The following is a 19,474-nucleotide window of genomic DNA, read 5'->3' as shown; positions in this document are numbered from 1 at the left end:
GTGCTTGTGTAGAGCAGAGCGTTATCCCTTTGACAACTCCTTATCAGCATACGACAGGCAAACCATTCATGTTGTTACCCGTACTCACGCAAAACCCTTCAACACTCACACTGAAATCCTCCTCCTCATGGTAGCGTGTGCTCGTGTAGAACAGTTATTGCTAGCACCAAGTCAGTATCCAGTTCCCAGGTGCCATTGTGGTGAAGGATGACGGCTCTAAAGTACTGAAGTACAATGAAGTACTGCGCTGTGCTAATTGCTTGTGATTGTATAATCTTAATGTTGCATATTTCATTTTGTTCTACTTCTTCATCACATCCTCACAGGTTCATCTCCAAGAAAGTCCTCTACCACTTGACACTCGAGAAGCCGGTTATTTACGACGGAAGTGATTTTTAAGACTGATAGTGGACACTTACGCAGGGTAAATGTTATAGGGGAATGGAGGGAGGGAGAGGGTACAGAGGGAGGAGGACAATGTGTCCATTTCATTTTTACAGCTATTTAATTTTAAAGGATTTCATGTGCTTATTTTTTTTCTGTGTTCCCCACCAAGTATTTTATGTTTAGTTTTGCTGTTTTATTCCGAATTGTTTTTTGTTGTTGTAGGATCCCTATATTTTTAACACTAGTGCTTTTATGTTTTGGAGTGTGTTAGTTATGTTTTAGTTAGAGCACAAACACCCTACAGACATAGTGGTTCGCTCTTAAGTCAAATGGTTTGGTCTAATGGACTCCTCACTGAGATTAGGTGGTGAAATTCAAATCAAAACCTAACCACAGCTAAGGGGTTAAAATGCTTACGTTATAAGTTCACGCCAGGGTCTTGTTAAACACAGATGGAGAAGTTATTGCACACACTACTTAAGATGGCCACACATTTATACAATGTTATTAGTTCTGATTTTCTTTCTACCATGGACTAGCACAGTGTCCACAGGTGAGATGATTCTTCTTGAGCAACTGCGTACATTTTAATCACACTATCAGTAGGGGAGCACTGTACAATAGAGCATTTGTTTCAAGCTACAAAAACAGCACGTTGTTAAGGAGAAGGCCGTTATGTTGGAGTATCCTCAAAATGCTGTGATGCTGAGGGAACTGAATGAAGTGCGGGTCAACAGTCAGTAATGTAGGGGGATTGAAAGCTTTGCTACCAAATTCTTGGTACTTTTGAAGCCTACTGTTTGAGTGAACTGAACACTTTGAAGGACCTCTCTCTTCGACTGTCGATAACCTTCCCTCAAGTAGGTCAATATTTCATGTTTTCAGATGAAAGACTGCCATCTTCAATGCCATATAAAAAGCACAAGGGGGGCTTTTATATCCCAAAGAGAAATCCATTTTCAAATGGTTTTGTTGCAAAAGACAATGTCTTCTCTTATTTTAACATAATACTATTGTTTTAAAGCACACTATATTATATTATTACAGCACACTCAACTATTATGATCTATTACCAAGCTCAATTTCACTCACTGACAAAGGAAGTGCCAATCCTTGCCTTTTAACATAACTTGAAAAAATGTTTCCATTACAAGACACATAAAAACTGCACTGTGAAAATGAAAAGTTAAGTGCCAAGATGGCACATTGTCTTTTCACGTGTGCAGATTTGACATGTGTTTTGGATAGCCAGTTCGTGCTATACTCAGCATCTTTAAGAATCCACTGTTGTATACAGTGCTTCTACTTCTTTAATGTTTTAGGCTATCCTCAAGGAATAATGATAAGCCATAGGCTATCCTCATGGAATAACACTTAGCCAAAGGCTATCCTCATGGAATAACACTTAGCCAAAGGCTATCCTCATGGAATAACACTTAGCCAAAGGCTATCCTCATGGAATAACACTTAGCCAAAGGCTATCCTCAAGGAGCACCTCGGGGCACAGTTGAGTAGAGTGGTTCTCAACTGGTTTTGCCTCGGGACCTAAATTTGAACCAGGTTGTCTCAGTCGCAAAATGTGCCAAAAACCATGTTTAATGCAATATTAATAGTAAATGTAGAAATTATATGACAAGGGAAAAACATTCCCACCTCTTTCATTGTCATTAATTCAATTTTGCCCATATTCTTGTTGAAGAATTTTAAACTCACTGGTTTGAGACGACAAAATCAACCAAAAATTGCACTGCTAATAGCTATATATTGAAATTCTGTGATTGAAAAAAGATTATTCAGAGATTAAATTATTTAAAAAATGAAATTCATTATCATTTCCACACACCTTCTACCTGATTTAAGTTCAGACTGGAGTATTTTTTCCATATATATGTACAGTACCAGTCAATAGTTTGGACACACCTACTTATTCCAGGGTTTTTCTTAATTTTTACTATTCGCTACATTGTAGGATAATAGTGAAGACATCAAAACTATGAAATAACACACATGGAATCATGTAGTAACTAAAAAAGTGTTAAACCAATCAAAATATATTTTCTATTAGAGATTCTACAAAGTAGCCACCCTTTTGTCTTGATGACAGCTTTGCACACTTTTGACTGGTATAAATATTTGTAAAAAATACACCCCAGACGCATTCAAAACCTTGGGTTGCGACTCACCAGTTGAGAATTGCTGGTGTAGTGTACCATGGCAAGCTTATGTTTGTGTAAGTGCTTTCTGGATAATATCCGAATTGTTTATAATAGCAGGCCTATATATTATATACCATCATAGGAATATGATTTTGTAATATTTCTTTGTAAGGGAGTTTAGAATTTTGTTATAGCCATACATTTTAGATCTTGTGTTTTTTGTTGTCACTAATCTAAGTTGATCGTTGTCTTTCTCTAGTAGTCTCTTATAGTAAGAAGTCATGACCACCTTGTTTACAATACTGTCTATTCAAGGAGCTTACCAATGTTTTTCACTAATGAAGCAAGGTCCGGGGTGAGGTTTTCCCCAATCCTAACGATAACCATTAGAGGGGAAAATGCAATACTGACCCAAGATCAGGTTCTAGGGGCAACTTTACCCTACACCAAAGAATCAAGTGCTAAATCGGATGCTGCTTTTGTAGAGAACTGTTTTCCATTTAAAGGATGTTATGAGTGGTCTAAATTTGTGCAATTTGTATACAAAGCCTCATATTTTCTCTACAGTTTTGCACTATTTTGGAATGAAAAACAATAATAATTTACAAAGTCACAAGGAATTGTATTTTAAACCAAATCTGTTTGATGGTGGTTGTGCTGGGAAAGATATCCTATGTATTTTATTAAAAAACTGCTTTACAAGAGGTCAGCCACCATCATATTCTCTATCTATGCACTCACTGTTATAATGGTTACGGTACTAGTAAAACGTACAGTTCAACTTTAAAATAAAGTTTGTAAATGATGTCCCTTTCTTCCACTTCCTAACTCATCACACCTATTCCAGGTTGACAGTCTATAGAAAATAAGGGGCTGTGTCCATCAGCTGTCTCTGTGGTTCTAGGTAGACCCTTTTTTCTGTGTGTGTAGAGTGGTTTTCAGGGTCTCAATTTCTATGAGTTTTCTGAGGACACTGCAATTTCTCTCTGTGGTCATTTTAAGACTTACATGAGTACACATATTTGTGTGATGCGTTGAAATGAATGCCATTCAACCCTAAAGCTTTTTGCACGGACCAGGGGTTTTGCCACTCCAAGCCTAATTCCACTTCACACCCCTGTTGCGTCTGGCATTCCCTCTCACCTGGCCACTGTTTCGTCTGGCGAGGGCCAACGGTGCCTTTCAGTTGGAGACTATCGCATCAACGCAGCTTGAGGGGAAGCAGTGACAACAATGATATGTGCTGGGACAGAAATGTGCATTCGCGTATGCGCTGGAGCTACCGGTTAATTGAGTGCGCAATGTGCTTTCACGTCATTACGTATTGACTTATATGATGACCAATCTGGCTCTGCGCGTACGCCATTGTGCGCATGTTGAGTTTGTCTAGCCCCACCAGATGGGTTCAGGACATGCAGGTTGAAATGTCAAAACGAACTGTGAACAACTATATTCATTAGGGACAGGTCGCTAATTTGTTCTGGGATATAAATATTGGGTTGTTATTTGAGGTCCTTATTTTTTGCTAGATCTTTGTAGGATTTTGAGTCACACAAAATCATGTGTTCTCTACTCCAACAATTCATCCACAGATAAAAGGGGAAACCTAGTTTGTTTTTAGTAATCGCTCTTTTTCTTTGAGGTGCATTATCGCAACCAGCTGCTCGGGAGTGTGGACCTCCTTCATATTTCAATCACCCACGTGTGTATATGCTCCTAAAAACCAATCAGATGGGAGATGCGGGACTTGCATCCGGTCAAGTGTCTAAAATAGAGCCAAGTTCTATTTTAGGCGCCTGGCTACGCAGACGCGAACGTGCAGTTTGGATGATTGAATAACGTGTACATTGTGATAAATTGTGATAAAAATACTTCACGTTCATTCCAGTCTACAGATGAGCTATACAAAGTGGAAATTGTCATTATTCCACCCATACATGCTTACAGAAATGTCCAATTACGCACGACAAAGGACTGGATTGCAATAGGACACTTGGTTTAACGCACAAGCATAAACCCATAATAAAAGTTTACACAGGTGTTAGTTTTGATAGATTGTTACTTCATAAATGTGACTGTAGTGCGAGACGCTTTTGCAGACCCCAGTTGGCACGCGCAGGCTCCGAAGCAGCAGAGAGCAGATGGTTTTAGATGAATCTTTCTGGGTGGTGGAGAGGGAGGCTTCCCGCTACCTGCCTAAGCAGTGCACGTCATTGTCTGTCTATGATAAAGGATGCATGGGGACTTATTTAAATTGACAGCAGTTCAGTAAGAGTGGACTGTGAGCTGAGTTGTACTGGCGCATTCAAACAGCTTTGAACACTCAAGATGTGCGTCCTTGTCTATTGGATTCTTTTCGCGACATCTTTGGCTCCATCTGTGAGTATTTGAAGTGCTTTTTATTTTTAACCACAGTATCACTTATGGCATTGTGTATATATTGTGACGTTTCTGTTCATTGTGGTCTTCAGCAAGGTTTTTTTTCGGCTATTCGTCCACATTACATTTTTTTCTTGAGGCAAACCGAAGTTCAGAATTCTACGCCCCTTAGTTTGTGATTGGTGAACAATAAGGATTATTCAATTTAGTGTTTGTTGTCATTCAAGGACATAAAACTCGTTTTCATGCAAAATTTTTTCACAGGAGAAATAATGCAACAAATATCTTAGTTAGATGTAAAATTGCAAGACTAAGACCTCCTCGGCAAAAACGTCTAAATTAATTACAGATTTCTTGAGATATCTTGAACTAATTCAGACTAGTTTGATGAAGCGTATACTGCGGCGTCTCAAGAGGGACAAATAATACCAACATTTCCGCTTTGTTTTTGTCGTTTATCAAGTGAAGGTCTTTTAAGGAGTGTGCGATAGTGATGGGCATTCCGGCTCTTTTCAGTGAGCCGGCTCGTTCGGCTCAGCTCGCCAAAAAGAGCCGGCTCTTAGAAAAAAAATAAAAAATGTTTTGTATTTTTTCAAATCAAGCAGTTTGCGATAGTTTGACTATGATTGGTGTTAAAACAATTCGAATTAAATTATTAAATGAAATCATACCCTACGTTAACCACAAAGTATTTTAAAAATGCATTGGTTTGTTATGAAAAATAATGCTATTAAACATTTGCATTTAAAGTATAACTTTTTAATGTATATAAACAAAGTGCATATAAATCTAACCGTTCACATCGAATACAATCTGAACAGCATAATAGAATATTGCACCGTATCAAAGAAAAATAAATAACAATTTGCAAAACTGCAGCATCCCACTTAAAACATTAAACTGGTCCCTCTTCTCTCTCTCTTCTTTATTGCCATGTTATAACCAGCAGCACACAGCAATGCTGACCATATTTTGCCTTTATGAGAGATTTGCATTCAGAAATGCAAGCTGCCTCACTTTCGAGGGGCTGATGCGGTTTCTTCTCTCAGTAATTATTTGTCCTGTTTTCGAGAAGACCCTCTCAGAGGGAACGGATGTGGCCACTATGCAGAGTCTCCCTGTCATGACTTTAGTAAGCCGTGGGTAGACAGAGGCCTTGTTCCTCCACCAGCACAGAGGATCTGCTCTTCCAAATAGGATCGGACCTCCGTTATGGCATCTGCTGAGGGATTCCTTCGTGCTGCATCCCCAGTTGCTCTCTCGTCAAACAGCATCCAAACAGCAGACGTTTGTGGCACTACTGCTGGTGCTTCTGCTCCATCTGATCCCTCTTCTTCCTGTTGCCCTGGTGCCTGAGCCAGCTGACTGCTGGGGCTGTCCCTCCATCTGATCCCTCTTCTTCCTGGTGCCTGAGCCAGCTGACTGCTGGGGCTGTCCCTCCGTTTGATCCCTCTTCTTCCTGTTGCCCTGGTGCCTGAGCCAGCTGACTGCTGGGGCTGTCCCTCCATCTGATCCCTCTTCTTCCTGGTGCCTGAGCCAGCTGACTGCTGGGGCTGTCCCTCCGTTTGATCCCTCTTCTTCCTGTTGCCCTGGTGCCTGAGCCAGCTGACTACTGGGGCTGTCCCTCCATCTGATCCCTCTTCTTCCTGTTGCCCTGGTGCCTGAGCCAGGTGACTGCTGGGGCTGTCCCTCCATTTGATCCCTCTTCTTCCTGTTGCCCTGGTGCCTGAGCCAGCTGACTACTGGGGCTGTCCCTCCATCTGATCCCTCTTCTTCCTGTTGCCCTGGTGCCTGAGCCAGCTGACTGCTGGGGCTGTCCCTCCCTGCTGCTGAGGTTATTCTTTGAAGATCCTCATCAATCGTTCTGGCATCACTGAAGGCTAACTTCTTAAACCTGGGGTCAAGTGCAGTGGTTTCTGATAGCCTTTCTGTGGAACTTTCTGTCCATTGATGAACATAGGGTGTCCATCAACTCTGTCACATGTCCTGTGGTTACATTTGCTTCTCTCTGGCGGCTGTCTGTGATTCGCTGCAGACCCTTACACAGGAGTATAATTTTTGAGGCTGTCACATAGCTGAAAAGAGAGAACATTTACATTTTAGTCATTTTAGCAGACGCTCTTATCCAGAGCGACTTACAATAGTGAATGCATACATTTCATTAAAAAAAAAAATCTTCTCCGTACTGGTCCCCCGTGGGAATCGAACCCACAACCCTGGCGTTGCAAACACTGTGCTCTACCAACTGAGCCACACGGGACCAGTAATTTATTAGTTCAGGTTCATGTTTTGTCTACTGATACTACATTCTCATCTACTGCTCATATACACATATAATACTGGATTAAATAATGATGTAGTAATAACTGCTTACTGTACCTCTCTCCACTGATCTCCACAGTGACCTGCTCAAAGGTTTCCAGGACTCTGCACACCTCCTCCACCACCTCCCATTCCTCTTGGGTCAGAGCATCAACAGCTGCATTGACAATGGCCAGGGCAGAGATGATGGCATCCTTTGACTCAAGAAACCGCTTCAACATATAAAATGTTGAATTCTACTTTGTAGTGCAGTCTTGTTTAGGCCTCAGCTCAGGCATCCCCATGTGGCGTTGTGTAGACTTTCGTTTTTCAGCACCTGCTGTGCTCCTGTGGAAGTATTCCACAGCTGCTTTCACTTTGTCCGCAGTGGGTTTCATCACCTTCAGAGCATCTCTTACAATCAGGTTGAATGTGTGGGCAAGACATGGATGATGGGTCCATTTAAACATTTTCATGGCTTTGGTTATGTTAGCTGTGTTGTCGCTAACACAACAGACCACTTTTCCATCTACTTGCCATTCTCTGGCCACTCTCAACAGTTCCTCTGCCAAGTTCTCTGAGGTGTGTCTGTCACTGAACTCAAAGCAGTCCAGAAGACAGCTAGACATTGAAAAATCTTCAATGAAGTGACATGTGGTTACCCTTGATGTCCAGCAGTCAGTGGTAAGGCAACCTGCAGTAGCTTGTTGGACTCTTTCCCGCACTGAAGCCTGTGTGCTCTCGTAAAGTTGTGGAATAAGTGATTTTGAAAGGGTTTTCCTGCTTGCAATTGTGTACATTGGATTTAGACTATTGCTATAATTTCTAAAACCTCTGTCCTCCATGATCAAAAATGGCTGGAAATCGGTGGCAATCATTTTAGCCAATGCAATATCAATTTGGCCTTGTTTTGCTACAGACATAGACTTTGACATAAACTGGTCCATAGAAGACTGCGTTGCTGTGGGTCGCGGAGTAGGCCTACTTGACTGAGTGGATACATCTCCACGTGTGGAGGTGCTGGCTCCACCACTATCACTAGCAGGCCCGCTAGTTTCTCGAAGCTCCGCTACAGCTAGCTTCACAGTTAGGTGCACAGTTCGCATATGCCGGTGTAGGTTGTGCGTAGAACCGGCTTAATATGAGATTTTGTTTTGGCAAATTCTACACTGTGCTCTAACATTGTCTACATTATTAAAATGCATCCTCGGCTGCTAAGTGTGTGACTGTGAGTGAGTTGGCTCGGCTCTCCCTCACGCATCTTTGGTTCATTGGTTGACACTGCGTGTTTGATTGACAGGGACAACAGGTGAGGCTGTTAGTCTGAGCAGACAGTCAGAACGAACGTGTGTGCGCTTGAGCATTTCGGCCTATATTATTTTATTTCTTTTTTCGTTTTTTGAATTAGTTAATTCTAGTCATTTTAAATCTTTTGGTTATTCATGTCTTAACTTTTAAAAATATTTGTATAAATAGATTCGGCTCTTCTGATATGCGAGCCGGCTCCCAACGTTCACCTAGAGCCGACTCGTTGGTGAACGACCCATCACGAGTATGCGAGACACATACGTTCACTTCGCCTAGCCGAGTTCTGCTAGGAGTAGCATGCAGAAGCTCTTACACGGATGCTAAGGACGGTATTGATCATGCATTAGGCTACAAAAGTATAAACAACGATGAGCGTTACCAATTAGGTTACGCGCTTGATGTAGGTTACACAGAATAGGCTATGTATTACATGTTAATCGATAACAAAAACTGGCACACGTGTATGATGACGAATTACACTTCGAAGCGTGTCTCTTCATTTCCCCTTTTGAAACTTTTATGAAGCGTCTCCATTAAAATAATCTGGGAAGACTGCAAGGGGATAGCTATATACCCTTTTAAGCACAAGCACATGTGTGTTTGCGTGCATGTGTGCGTACATCGGAACTGTGGAGAGTGTGGAGTGGTCCATTTCTTTCATTGGTGTAATTAAATCTATGGCACGAAAGCCCCCTAATCAATGAGGTTGTGCTGCCACTCTGTGATTGTATTCTAATAAACTCTGCTCCTCTGCAAGGCAATTATAAAGTTCCTCTGCAAGGTTAATGTTAATCAAATGGGAGTACGTGGTATCTGCGGAGTAAAGATGTGATTCATTATTGTTGTTTGTGCCACAATGTCCAAAGGTAGTCACCTCATATCCACATTGTGAAGTGTAGCCAGGCTAATACATTAACTGTGTTTCATTTAGGAAATTAAAAGTAGCCCATGTGTTCCCTTTCCACACTAAAGACTTGTTTGTGCTTTCTGTTAGCAGCCTTCTATAGGCGTTGTGTGACGATGACAATGGCCATTTAGCCTAGGAGTTGGCAAGACAGCCCAATTAGATCTGAGACCACCGAGCTAGATTTTGTATTGAATCAGCCGGGCTGGTCATTACTGAGTCCACAAACCATTAGGGTCTGGTTCTGAATTAACATACATAAAGCGCCCCCTGGAGATAATAATAAAGTATGTGACATCTGCCCAGTTAAATCACTGGCTGGGAGTTACGATCTGTTTTGTATTCATGTCACAACTCACTGCTGAGAGTATCTGACAGTTTTTCCGGATTTGGATGAAAAAAAAAAACATACATATGTGTGTCCAGAATCATAATGGACAATCTTATTACCTAAATAAGTTTGGTGATGTGGCGATATGTCAGCTCATCGTCCTCATTCCTATGACCCTTGACCTCTAACTGCAGCATCACAAGAGAGATAATTCTAATGAGCCGGTTGGCTTCCATTACAAACCCAATCCCTCTCCTTTACGGCTGATGATAATGCCATGGGTCTCTCTATGTTTTTGTTATCCCTCTCTCGTTCTCTTTCTCTCGATTTGTCCGTCTCTGTCACACACATTCTCTCTCCCCCACTCTTTCGTTCCTTCATTCTCTCTCTTTCTCTCACCCCCCCTCTCTCTTTCTCTCACTAATGCTATCACAGATTTCAAAGACACCATCATCATAATTTCGTCTGTCTCCCTCAAAAGACGCGAGAGTGGAAAGTGCCAATTTCCGTCTGCTGTTGATAAACAACAGCTGCTCTTTGTCAACAGAGAGCTCTCACTTGTCCATCTCTATGGTTACGTTCCAAATGGTGCCCTATTCCCTATATACGGTAGTGCACTACATTGGACCAGAGCCCTGTATGCCCTGGTCAAACGTAGTGCACTAAACGGGGAATAGGTTGACGTTTGGGGGCGCAACCTATGTCTGGAAGTCATACCTTTTTATGTCCGTTTTCACAAAATAAACCTGAGTCTAACTTATGCAAATTCATGTTTAAAAAATCTATTGCTAACGAGGGCGACAGCATTTACGTAAATTAACCGGGATGTACCGCATATTATGTGTGTGGTGGGGGGGGGGGGGGTGGGTTTGTGTGTATTTTTTTTTTAGAGAGAAAGAGTGTATGTTTTAAAATGTGTGTGTACCAGTATGGAAGTATGTGTATCTGTCTCATTACCTTAGCAACTGTACAAAAGCTGTACAGAAGAGAAACCAACATCTGCAAAGTGAAGCTGATCTGATGGACCCTGGATAGTCGGCACTTAATGGGCTTACCTCTATTTCAAAGGCCATTTCACAGCCTGCTGAGAACAAAGCATTCTGGTTTGGCTTTATAGGCAGGTTGTGCTGTGGCGCTCTCAAAAGGCATTGGTTATTCTTCCTTCCTTTCTCTCGCTTGCTCGTTTTCTCTTACTTCCTCTCTCACTCTTTTACGCTCGCACACACACACACACACACACACACACACACACAATCATTCTTCCTAATTCTTTGTTCTTTGGCATTGAAAAGTGCAATTAAAAAGAACAATCTCTCTATCTTACCCTCTTTTGATCTCCCCCTCCAATTATATCTATATATATATTCCCCACCCTGACCTTTCCTATGTCTATCTTTCTCTTGAGCTACTTCCCGCTCAGTTGAGTGCTGCTCATATTAGATTGAATAAGCTTTTGAAAACCCACTTTTACCTCATTGGAGGAGCACTCTGTATGTAGACAGTACTGTACTGTTGCACAACCATATGAAGCAGCCTAGTAAGGAAGGAACATATTGTATTGAAGTGTGTGTGTGTGTGTGTGGCCCAAGCCTAATTATCTCTAAGCTAAAATCCACTCTCTCATGATGTACTGTGCATTCTCTCCCGCTTTCATGTTCCTCCATCTTCCTTTTCCACCCAAAAGGAGAGAATAATTGTGGAGTAAATTGCTTAACGAGATCCCTCATTAGTCTATTAGCGATGCATTAGGAACAAAAGAAGGCATTAACCAGGCTCTTTACCCCTCATCCTCGGAAACAGTTCGGTATTCCTGAGGCAGAGAGGCATTGCAAACAAAAGCTCCAGCAAACTGGATCAAGTATAAAAGAAAATACAAAAAATGTGTTGTTACCGGCGACAGAAATCGAAGTTGGAAGTTGAGCATTGAGCTCCTTTGGGATGTCTGACGTATTTTATCCAATGGTAGCCCTTCGCTCTCCACCTCAGAATGTTTGGTCATATTTGGCAATGTACCGACCTACATAGGGAGCTGTTATGTCACCCTTTAAACACCCCTTTGTAGAGTATGACATAAGCTTATAGAGGATTTGTGAAGCATCTTTAAAGTGCTTGTGGACTGTTTATGTATGCTATATGAAGCCTTAATAAGTTATGGTTCCTGTTCCATTGGGTGGACTAATTTGAGAAGTGGAGAATTGACAGTGAATCATTCTTTTCCCCCATTCTGTCCCCCATCACCAACAAAATGTGACATTTTCAGTGACAAGAGTGACATTTAGGACCTACGGTGACAAATGAATCTATTGGTGATAGTAGATCAGTTGACATTCACTCAGGCTCCACCATGTCCACAGTGGCTTGCTTCTGTTTGTCTGTGCATGCGCGTGCACATCCACGCCTATGTTTTCGAGAGGGATGGCGTGTGTGTGTGTGTAGAGAGCTGTGTGCCTGTGTCTGTTTGCATCTGTTGCCATTGTTTGCGATGCAGAATTAAAACACTGTGTGGCCAAGCTCCCAGATGCCCTGAGCCTAAACTGTTGTAATTCAAGCTCGCGGAACAACACCAATTACTGCGTTTTGATCTGAATCTCCAGACAGATAACATCCCTAATTGTCTCCATTTAATTCACAAACCCTGCTGAATGATTGTGGTGACGTCCCGAATAGCACCTCATTCCCTACGTCGTGCATTACTGTTCAACAGGTCAAAAGAGGTGCACTATGTAGGGAATAGGATACCATTTGGGATGCAAACCTTTGACTTATCTACACTTTTCTACTCCAGGGAGATGAAGTCGTCGTTGTGCCTCAGCTTATCCAAAGAAATAAAGTCCTTTATCAGAATCAACTATCCTTTTTTTCTCCCCTCAGCAGCCGAACGAGAAGAAAATAACATCGGGTGTGTACACATATGGAGAATTCTACGCTTGTGTTGTTGACACACACGCTGTCGATTTGTTGTTGTAATGAAGCCAATGAGCCAATAAGGAAGACCGCAACAGGAGGAGGTGCTTTACAAAGCATGTTCAAATGCCGAACTAAAGTAATGTGGTAGTCTCATATGAACCCTCCTGTTCTCACAAGCTTACATTCTGTTTAGCTTACCTTCTGTTTCGCTAGTGAAACAGAATGTAAGCTTGTGAAATCAGGATGGTTCGTACAAGGCTAGTGACGTGGTTAGCTTAGATCTCTTAGCATATTCCAGTTAATCATATACGTGATCTTAGCATAAGCGACATTACCTTCATATTTCACAAACGTAGGAAGGAGATGATTTGTACAACAAGTTCAAAGGTCAAACTAGTGATGTGATTAGCATTAGCTCTCTCATTGTATTCCAACATGGCCGACTGTATGACCTGCATATCTTACAGACATTAACATAAACCCTGAGCTTATTTCAGTTGAAATGACTATGCCACTAGCTATATCATAGTGAACACACATTTCTGCCTCTTTTTTGCTATGGCTTCGCCTCTCTTCTCTCCCTCAGAGACTTGTAATTACCTACCCTACTTAACACTGATCCAGACACACATAGTGCGACTCTACTCAGTTCCATATTGACCCTTAGCCCCTACATTCTAGATCTGAGAGGATTGGATAGATGGAAGCAAAATGGCAACCCATCAGAAGCAATTACCGTAACGCTTATGTGTAGCCAATCCTCTCAGATCTACGGTGAAGAGGCTAGTGTTCGATATGGAATACAGTGTTTGAGTGTAGTGGTGAGAAGGCATGTGTGTTGGGAAAAGTGACGAGACATTGTCCCCGGCTCGTCCCAAATGTCACCCTATTCCCTTTATAGTGCACTGCTTTTGGTCAAAGGTAGTGCACTATATTGGGAATATGGCGCCATTGGGACGCAAGCCACTGTGTGTTGTCAGCAGATGTGAGACCGAGTACAGTGAGTGTTTTTAAAACACAATTTTGCAGAGAGGTGGAAAGATTCAGGTCCCGCGCTAAGGTCCGCTACTAATGCTGCAGTAATCAAGAACCATTATACCTCTTAAGCCCTCCTCTATCTAGCCTTATTTGCTCATTACCGAAGAGACACACATCTCTCACTACATGGGCTAAACCTAACCCAAATCGTTTCCACATCAGTATGACAGTTCCCATTAAGGTTGGGATGTGCGCCATCATTGAAAACAATTGATCTGGATGAACATAATTTTGATCACATCAAACATGCACTCATATACAATGGTTGCACCCCAAATGGGACCGTATTCCATATATAGTGCACTATTGTTGACCAGGGCCCATAGTTCACTTTGTATGGGGTGCCATTTGGGACGTAGACATTTTATGAACCACAGTTGTGCTTGATTTAAGCCCTTGAATTATTTTTCCCTTGGCTCCTAGGCCATATTGGTATAATCATTTTGTGATTATCATATAGATTGAAAGTGCTGTAGAGGTGCCATTTGAGGAAATGGACACATGTCATTATGTGAAGTCCAGATATTGTCTGTTTTCCCTCGGAGGGATTTATCTTTCTTTTATCTCATAGCGCTTGTAAATTATACTAAGTCGCGTCTTCTGATTGGAAGAGACTGAAGATATTCGTGGTTGAGGAAAACCGGGTTCTCAGGGTGAGGCGGAGTGGAGTTGGTGGACCAATGGGAATCATTTGGGGCTTTCTTTTCTTTTCACTCTATGCATCACAAGGAGAGTGGCACTGAATCAAGGGTGACTGTGTTCAGAATAGTCATTAACGTGGCAAAGAAAATTATTGCTTGGCCCTACTAACAACTTCCTTTCTGGCATGGTCTGTTGTGCTCTTTTCCTTCTTTGATTCAAAGTGAAGTATAAGTATGTCCATCCACACAAGCACAACATATTAGACTAACAAATCCACAAACATACTCTAACACATAAAAATGGAAGTGAATTGAAAATGGAAGAGAATGCATGTACAGTGCCTTCGGAAAGTATTCAGACCACTTCCCTTTTTCCACATTTTGTTACGTTACAGCTTTATTCTCAAATGGATTAAATAAAAAATGTTCCTCAGCAATCTACACACAATACCCCATAATGACAAAGTGGAAACAGTATAAGGTCCCACAGTTGACAGTTCATGTCAGAAAAAAACCAAAAAACCAAGCCGTGAGGTGAAGAAATTGTCCGTAGAGCTCTGAGACAGGATTGTGTCGAGGCACAGATCTGGGGAAGGGTACTAAAAAATGTCTGCAGCATTTGAAGGTTGCAAAAGAACACAATGGCCTCCATCATTCTTAAATGGAATAAGTTTGGAACCACCAAGACTCTTCCTAGAGCTGGCTGCCCGGCCAAACTGAGCAATCGGGGGTGAAGGCTCTTGGTCAGGGAGGTGGTCACTCTGACAGAGCTTCAGAGTTCCTCTGTGGAGATGGAACAACCTTCCAGAAGGACAACCATATCTGCAGCACTCCACCAATCAGGCCTTTATGGTAGAGAGGCCAGACAGAAGCCACGCCTCAGTAAAAGGCACATGACAGCCCGCTTGGAGTATGCGAAAAGGCACCTAAAGATTCTCAGACCATGGGAAACAAGATTCTCTGGTCTGATGAAACAACAAAGGTTGAACTATTTGGCCTGAGTGCCAAGCATCACGTCTGGAGGAAACCTGGCACCATCCCTACGGTGAAGCATGGTTGTGGCAGCATCATGCTGTGGGGATGTTTTTCAGCGGCAGGGACTGGGAGACTAGTTAGGATCGAGGCAAAGATGAAAGGCGCAATATACAGAGAGATCCTTGATAATAACCTGCTCCAGAGCGCTCAGGACCTCAGACTGGGGCGAAGGTTCACCATACAACAGGCAAGACAACGCAGGAGTGGCTTCGGGACAAGTCTGAATGTCCTTGAGTGGCCCAGCCAGAGCCCGGACTTGAACCCGATCGAACATCTCTGGAGAGACCTGAAAATAGCTGTGCAGCAACGCTCCCCATCCAACCTGATAGAGCTTGAGGATCTGCAGAGAAGAATGGCGTGCCAAGCTTGCAGCGTCATACCTAAGAACACTTGATGCTGTAATCGCTGCCAAAGGTGCTTTAACAAAGTACAGAGTAAAGGGTCTGAATACTTATGGAAATGTGATATTTCATTATTTATTTTTAAATAAATGAGCAAACATTTCTAAAAAACATTTTTAGCTTCGTCATTATGGGGTATTATGTGTAGATTATTCAAAAATGTAATCCATTTTAGAATAAGCCTGTAACTGTAGAAGTCAAGGGGTCTGAATACTTTGCGAAGGCACTGTATGTTACACCTCCTGTCTTCCGTGCCGCGGGGGCGCGCACACACACACACACACACACACACACTCTCTTCCCTTTACCTCCTCAGTCTTGTAAAGAGCATGTTGTATCTTGTACTGCCCACATGGAAGATAATAGTTCTAATAATCTTCCTGGTCCACATCTCTGATCGTCCAGGTACAACTGCGTGTGTCATTACTAGGGTTGCAAGATTCCAGGAACTTTCAATAAATTCAGGAAGGAAGAAGCAGGAAATCTGGAATCCTCCGACCAGGATTTCTAGAAAACCTAGGGAATTTAATCAAAAGTTCCCAAAATGTTGCAACCCTAGTCATTAACACAGAATCATCCCTGCAGGTGTAATCAAGCCTCAGAAACGTTCATCAAATGCAATTTATGTTCATCCTTCTCCCCCAATCTCCTTTCTGGGAACCAGATGTCCTGATCTGTGTTGTTAGACTACACTAGACTGAGGGAAAGGCCACTGATGTCAAATACTGATCTAATTATCCTACTTCTATCTGATACAGAAGTGTAGGTATAGGGACAGTCTGTAGCAGATAGATTCACAGATTGACGGATAGACAGATTATAGCAGACATCCATAATCGGCATCTAATTGTAAGGTACAGGTACTTGGTAATTCAGAGCAGTCTAGCTCAAAGTTATAGGACTCTGATGTTTTTGCCTGTGTACATATTGAATTGTGGCGAGACAATGACCTATGCCCTAACTGAAACGAATGTGACATTTAGAGCAAACTGAATTAATGCATTTGACTCGCCGCTCTCCCTTCCCCTCACCTTTCTCTCTCTTCAAAACATTTCCACTTAACACCACCAATGGAGATGGATTTGTTTTGCACAAAGCAAGAGGTATTTTAATAGGAAAACGTTGCCAAGTACCAGATAATGTATGGCCGAAATGAGTCACTGTTCATGTTCCCCTGTCTGTGAGCGTCCCAAATGACACCCAATTCCCTATGTAGCAGTAGTGCACTACTTTTGACCAGGCTCCGGTAAAAAGTAGTGCACTACATAGGGAATAGGGTGCCATTTGGGACATAGACCCTGTCAATAGCTAGGTTTCCATCCAATTGGCGACAGATTTTCATACGAATATTCTAAAATCTGCAAGAAAACCTAGCATGGTCTCATAGACTAGACGTAATAATAGTAAATGTAAATCCGGGGACACTCAAATTGGTATGATATGTTACGTTTGGTATGTTTACATAAGACAGATGGTTACTTAAGACAAAACGAAAGTAGGGTGATTGGTCAGGTTTGCGTGTTCGAATTCCATCAGGGACAACTTTAGCATTTTTGCAAATTAGCAACTACTTATTACTTTGTAGCTACTTTGCATGCTGGCTCACCCTTCCCCTAACCTTAACCCCTAACCCCTAGCCTAGCTAACGTTAGCCACCTATTTAATGTTACCATTAGCCATCCAGCTAACGTTAGGAACACCAAATTGGAATTCGTAACATATCATATGTTTGCAAATTCATAACATTTTGTCTGAATTGCAATTTGTAAAATATCATACTAAATTAATAATGGACATCAACAAATTAATACTTACCATACTAATTTGTGAGGTCCACATTTACTATGTTCGGCCTACCCCTGAGTCCAGGTTGAAAAACAGTATGCACATTTTCCCAGGGGGAGATGTGTTTCTATCAAATTGACTTGTTGCTGATAAAAAGCTGTGCGTGATTGTGTAGTGCACATAAAAATGCAACATTAAAAATAAATGTATTTCCATCGCATTTTCAACTCTACTGATCATTTTGTCACAAAAAAATTGCATTATACAGCGACTCTGGTCTTTGCACATGCGCTTTAGCCAACAGCTGGCAGATACAGTGTGGGTAGGCTACCTGGGCCTACATGATGAGATTCCTACTATTTGTCAAGCAGCAGCCAAGCATCGATCATCATGTCACTAGAGTAAGACTCTAGATATTTATGGAAAGCAACTCACCGGTGCACATTCACCACAGTGTGAAGTTCATCATAACTTATTTATTCTGTAGCCTAATAAACGACATGCTTTCCCAAGTCATAGTGGGAGGACCACACGACATATCATCGCGTGATTCCAAATTTACTTCGATATGATGGTTATTATATCAATATTTGAGCATAAAGGCGTTTCCAACACTATTTCTCACATAATGAACTTTACGGACACAAAAAGATCCCACCTTGTCTAGCGTATTTTGTTTTGCCAACATTTGGAAAGTTTACAGACAAATTTGCTGTTTCCATCAGGCCCGTCGTGACATTTTTTATCCAACTTACTTTACTCGCATAAAAAGGTTGGATGGAAACCTGGTTAATGTTAAATAGATTTCTGTGCTTTTTTTTCCACATATGAGAGCCACCTTTTCGGCCACTGGTCCAGCCGCCATTCACACGTGTTGAGTGGCAACCGGCCCGCCGGCCAGTTTAGAGGCCACCCAGACTCCAGCGCCCCAGGAGTTTCTCCAGCCAGTGCCCTCGCCAGCCTTTCGGCTCATCAGGCGACCACCAGGACTACTGTATGTCCAGCCAGCAATGCAGCACCCCTTAGCTCCAGCCAGCTACGCAGCTCCCAGCTCGCCAGTCAGCCCAGCGGCCTCCAGAGGTGGAGCCAGTGGTGCCCCCAAAACCAATGCTTCAGCGGGCATCTATTCAAATGCCAAGGCCTGCATCAGAACCAACCCGACCTCCATGGCTCCAGTTGCCAGTCCTTGAACCAGCCGAGCAGTCGCCAGCGCTGCACCAAGTCATGCTGTCCAACGCGCTTCAGCCAGCTAACCCGACGCCAGTGGTGCTGCCAGACCAGTGACTGCCAGTGCTCAAGCCTGCCCCACGACTGCCACAGAGGGCCGAGCTGTCCCAGCAGCTGGCAGAGCTCCACTCCGCACCCCAGCCGGTGCCACCACAAGTGGTCCCGATGTCCACTACCGTCCTGGAGGGCCAGTCCAGCCCGGACCTGGGCCCATTGTCAGACCCAGCACCAGCCCTGGGTCCGATGCCCTGTCCCGGACCCACCAGCTGACCTGGTTCCAGTCCTGGTCCAGCAATCCACTCCCGTCGACAGACCATCTCCATTGGCCGACCCAGCACCAACCTTGTGTCTGAAGCCTGTTCCTGTCCTTGGCTCATCAGCTGACCCAGCATCAGTCCTAGGTCCATCGCCTTCACCGGCCCCTGAAAATATATCATTGCTAGGCCCACAACCAGCACTGGGTCTGGTGTCCAGCCCTATCCCTGCCACACTGCCTGATCCAGCCCCAGCCCTGGATCCACAGGCCAGACCAGATCTGGGCCTGCCTCCAGTTACAGACCTGGATGAACATCCAGCCCCCGTGGGAGAGCCACCTTCTGACCAGCTCTCTTTCCCTGTTCCGTCCAAGGATGCCTGGCCCGCCTCCGTGGGATGGCCTCCTCCACCAGCCTGGA

The 19,474-nt window shown here is 43.0% G+C and overlaps 2 protein-coding genes across 3 annotated transcripts in view; both read left to right on the top strand.

Moving 5' to 3' along the window:
* The window catches only part of LOC106613556 (FYVE and coiled-coil domain-containing protein 1), a 61,811-nt gene extending 58,461 nt beyond the window's left edge, over positions 1 to 3,350 (top strand). For both annotated transcript variants that reach the window (XM_014215940.3, XM_014215939.3), the window contains exon 18: positions 327 to 3,350. In XM_014215940.3, the coding sequence (XP_014071415.3) occupies positions 327 to 399 (73 nt within the window). In that variant the 3' untranslated portion in view covers positions 400 to 3,350. The remainder of the gene's footprint in view (positions 1 to 326) is intronic.
* A 1,352-nt stretch (positions 3,351 to 4,702) lies between these two features.
* LOC106613554 (growth hormone-releasing hormone receptor) overlaps positions 4,703 to 19,474 on the top strand; it is a 61,670-nt gene continuing 46,898 nt past the window's right edge. The window contains exon 1 of the mRNA XM_014215935.3: positions 4,703 to 4,922. Within this exon, the coding sequence (XP_014071410.1) occupies positions 4,872 to 4,922 (51 nt within the window). The 5' untranslated portion in view covers positions 4,703 to 4,871. The remainder of the gene's footprint in view (positions 4,923 to 19,474) is intronic.

Source organism: Salmo salar, chromosome 10 (assembly GCF_965601325.2).
Source record: "Salmo salar chromosome 10, fSalSal1, whole genome shotgun sequence".
NCBI lineage: Eukaryota > Metazoa > Chordata > Actinopteri > Salmoniformes > Salmonidae > Salmo > Salmo salar.
The sequence above is the reverse complement of the archived record's forward strand: the minus strand, read 5'-3'. Positions and strand labels throughout refer to the sequence as shown.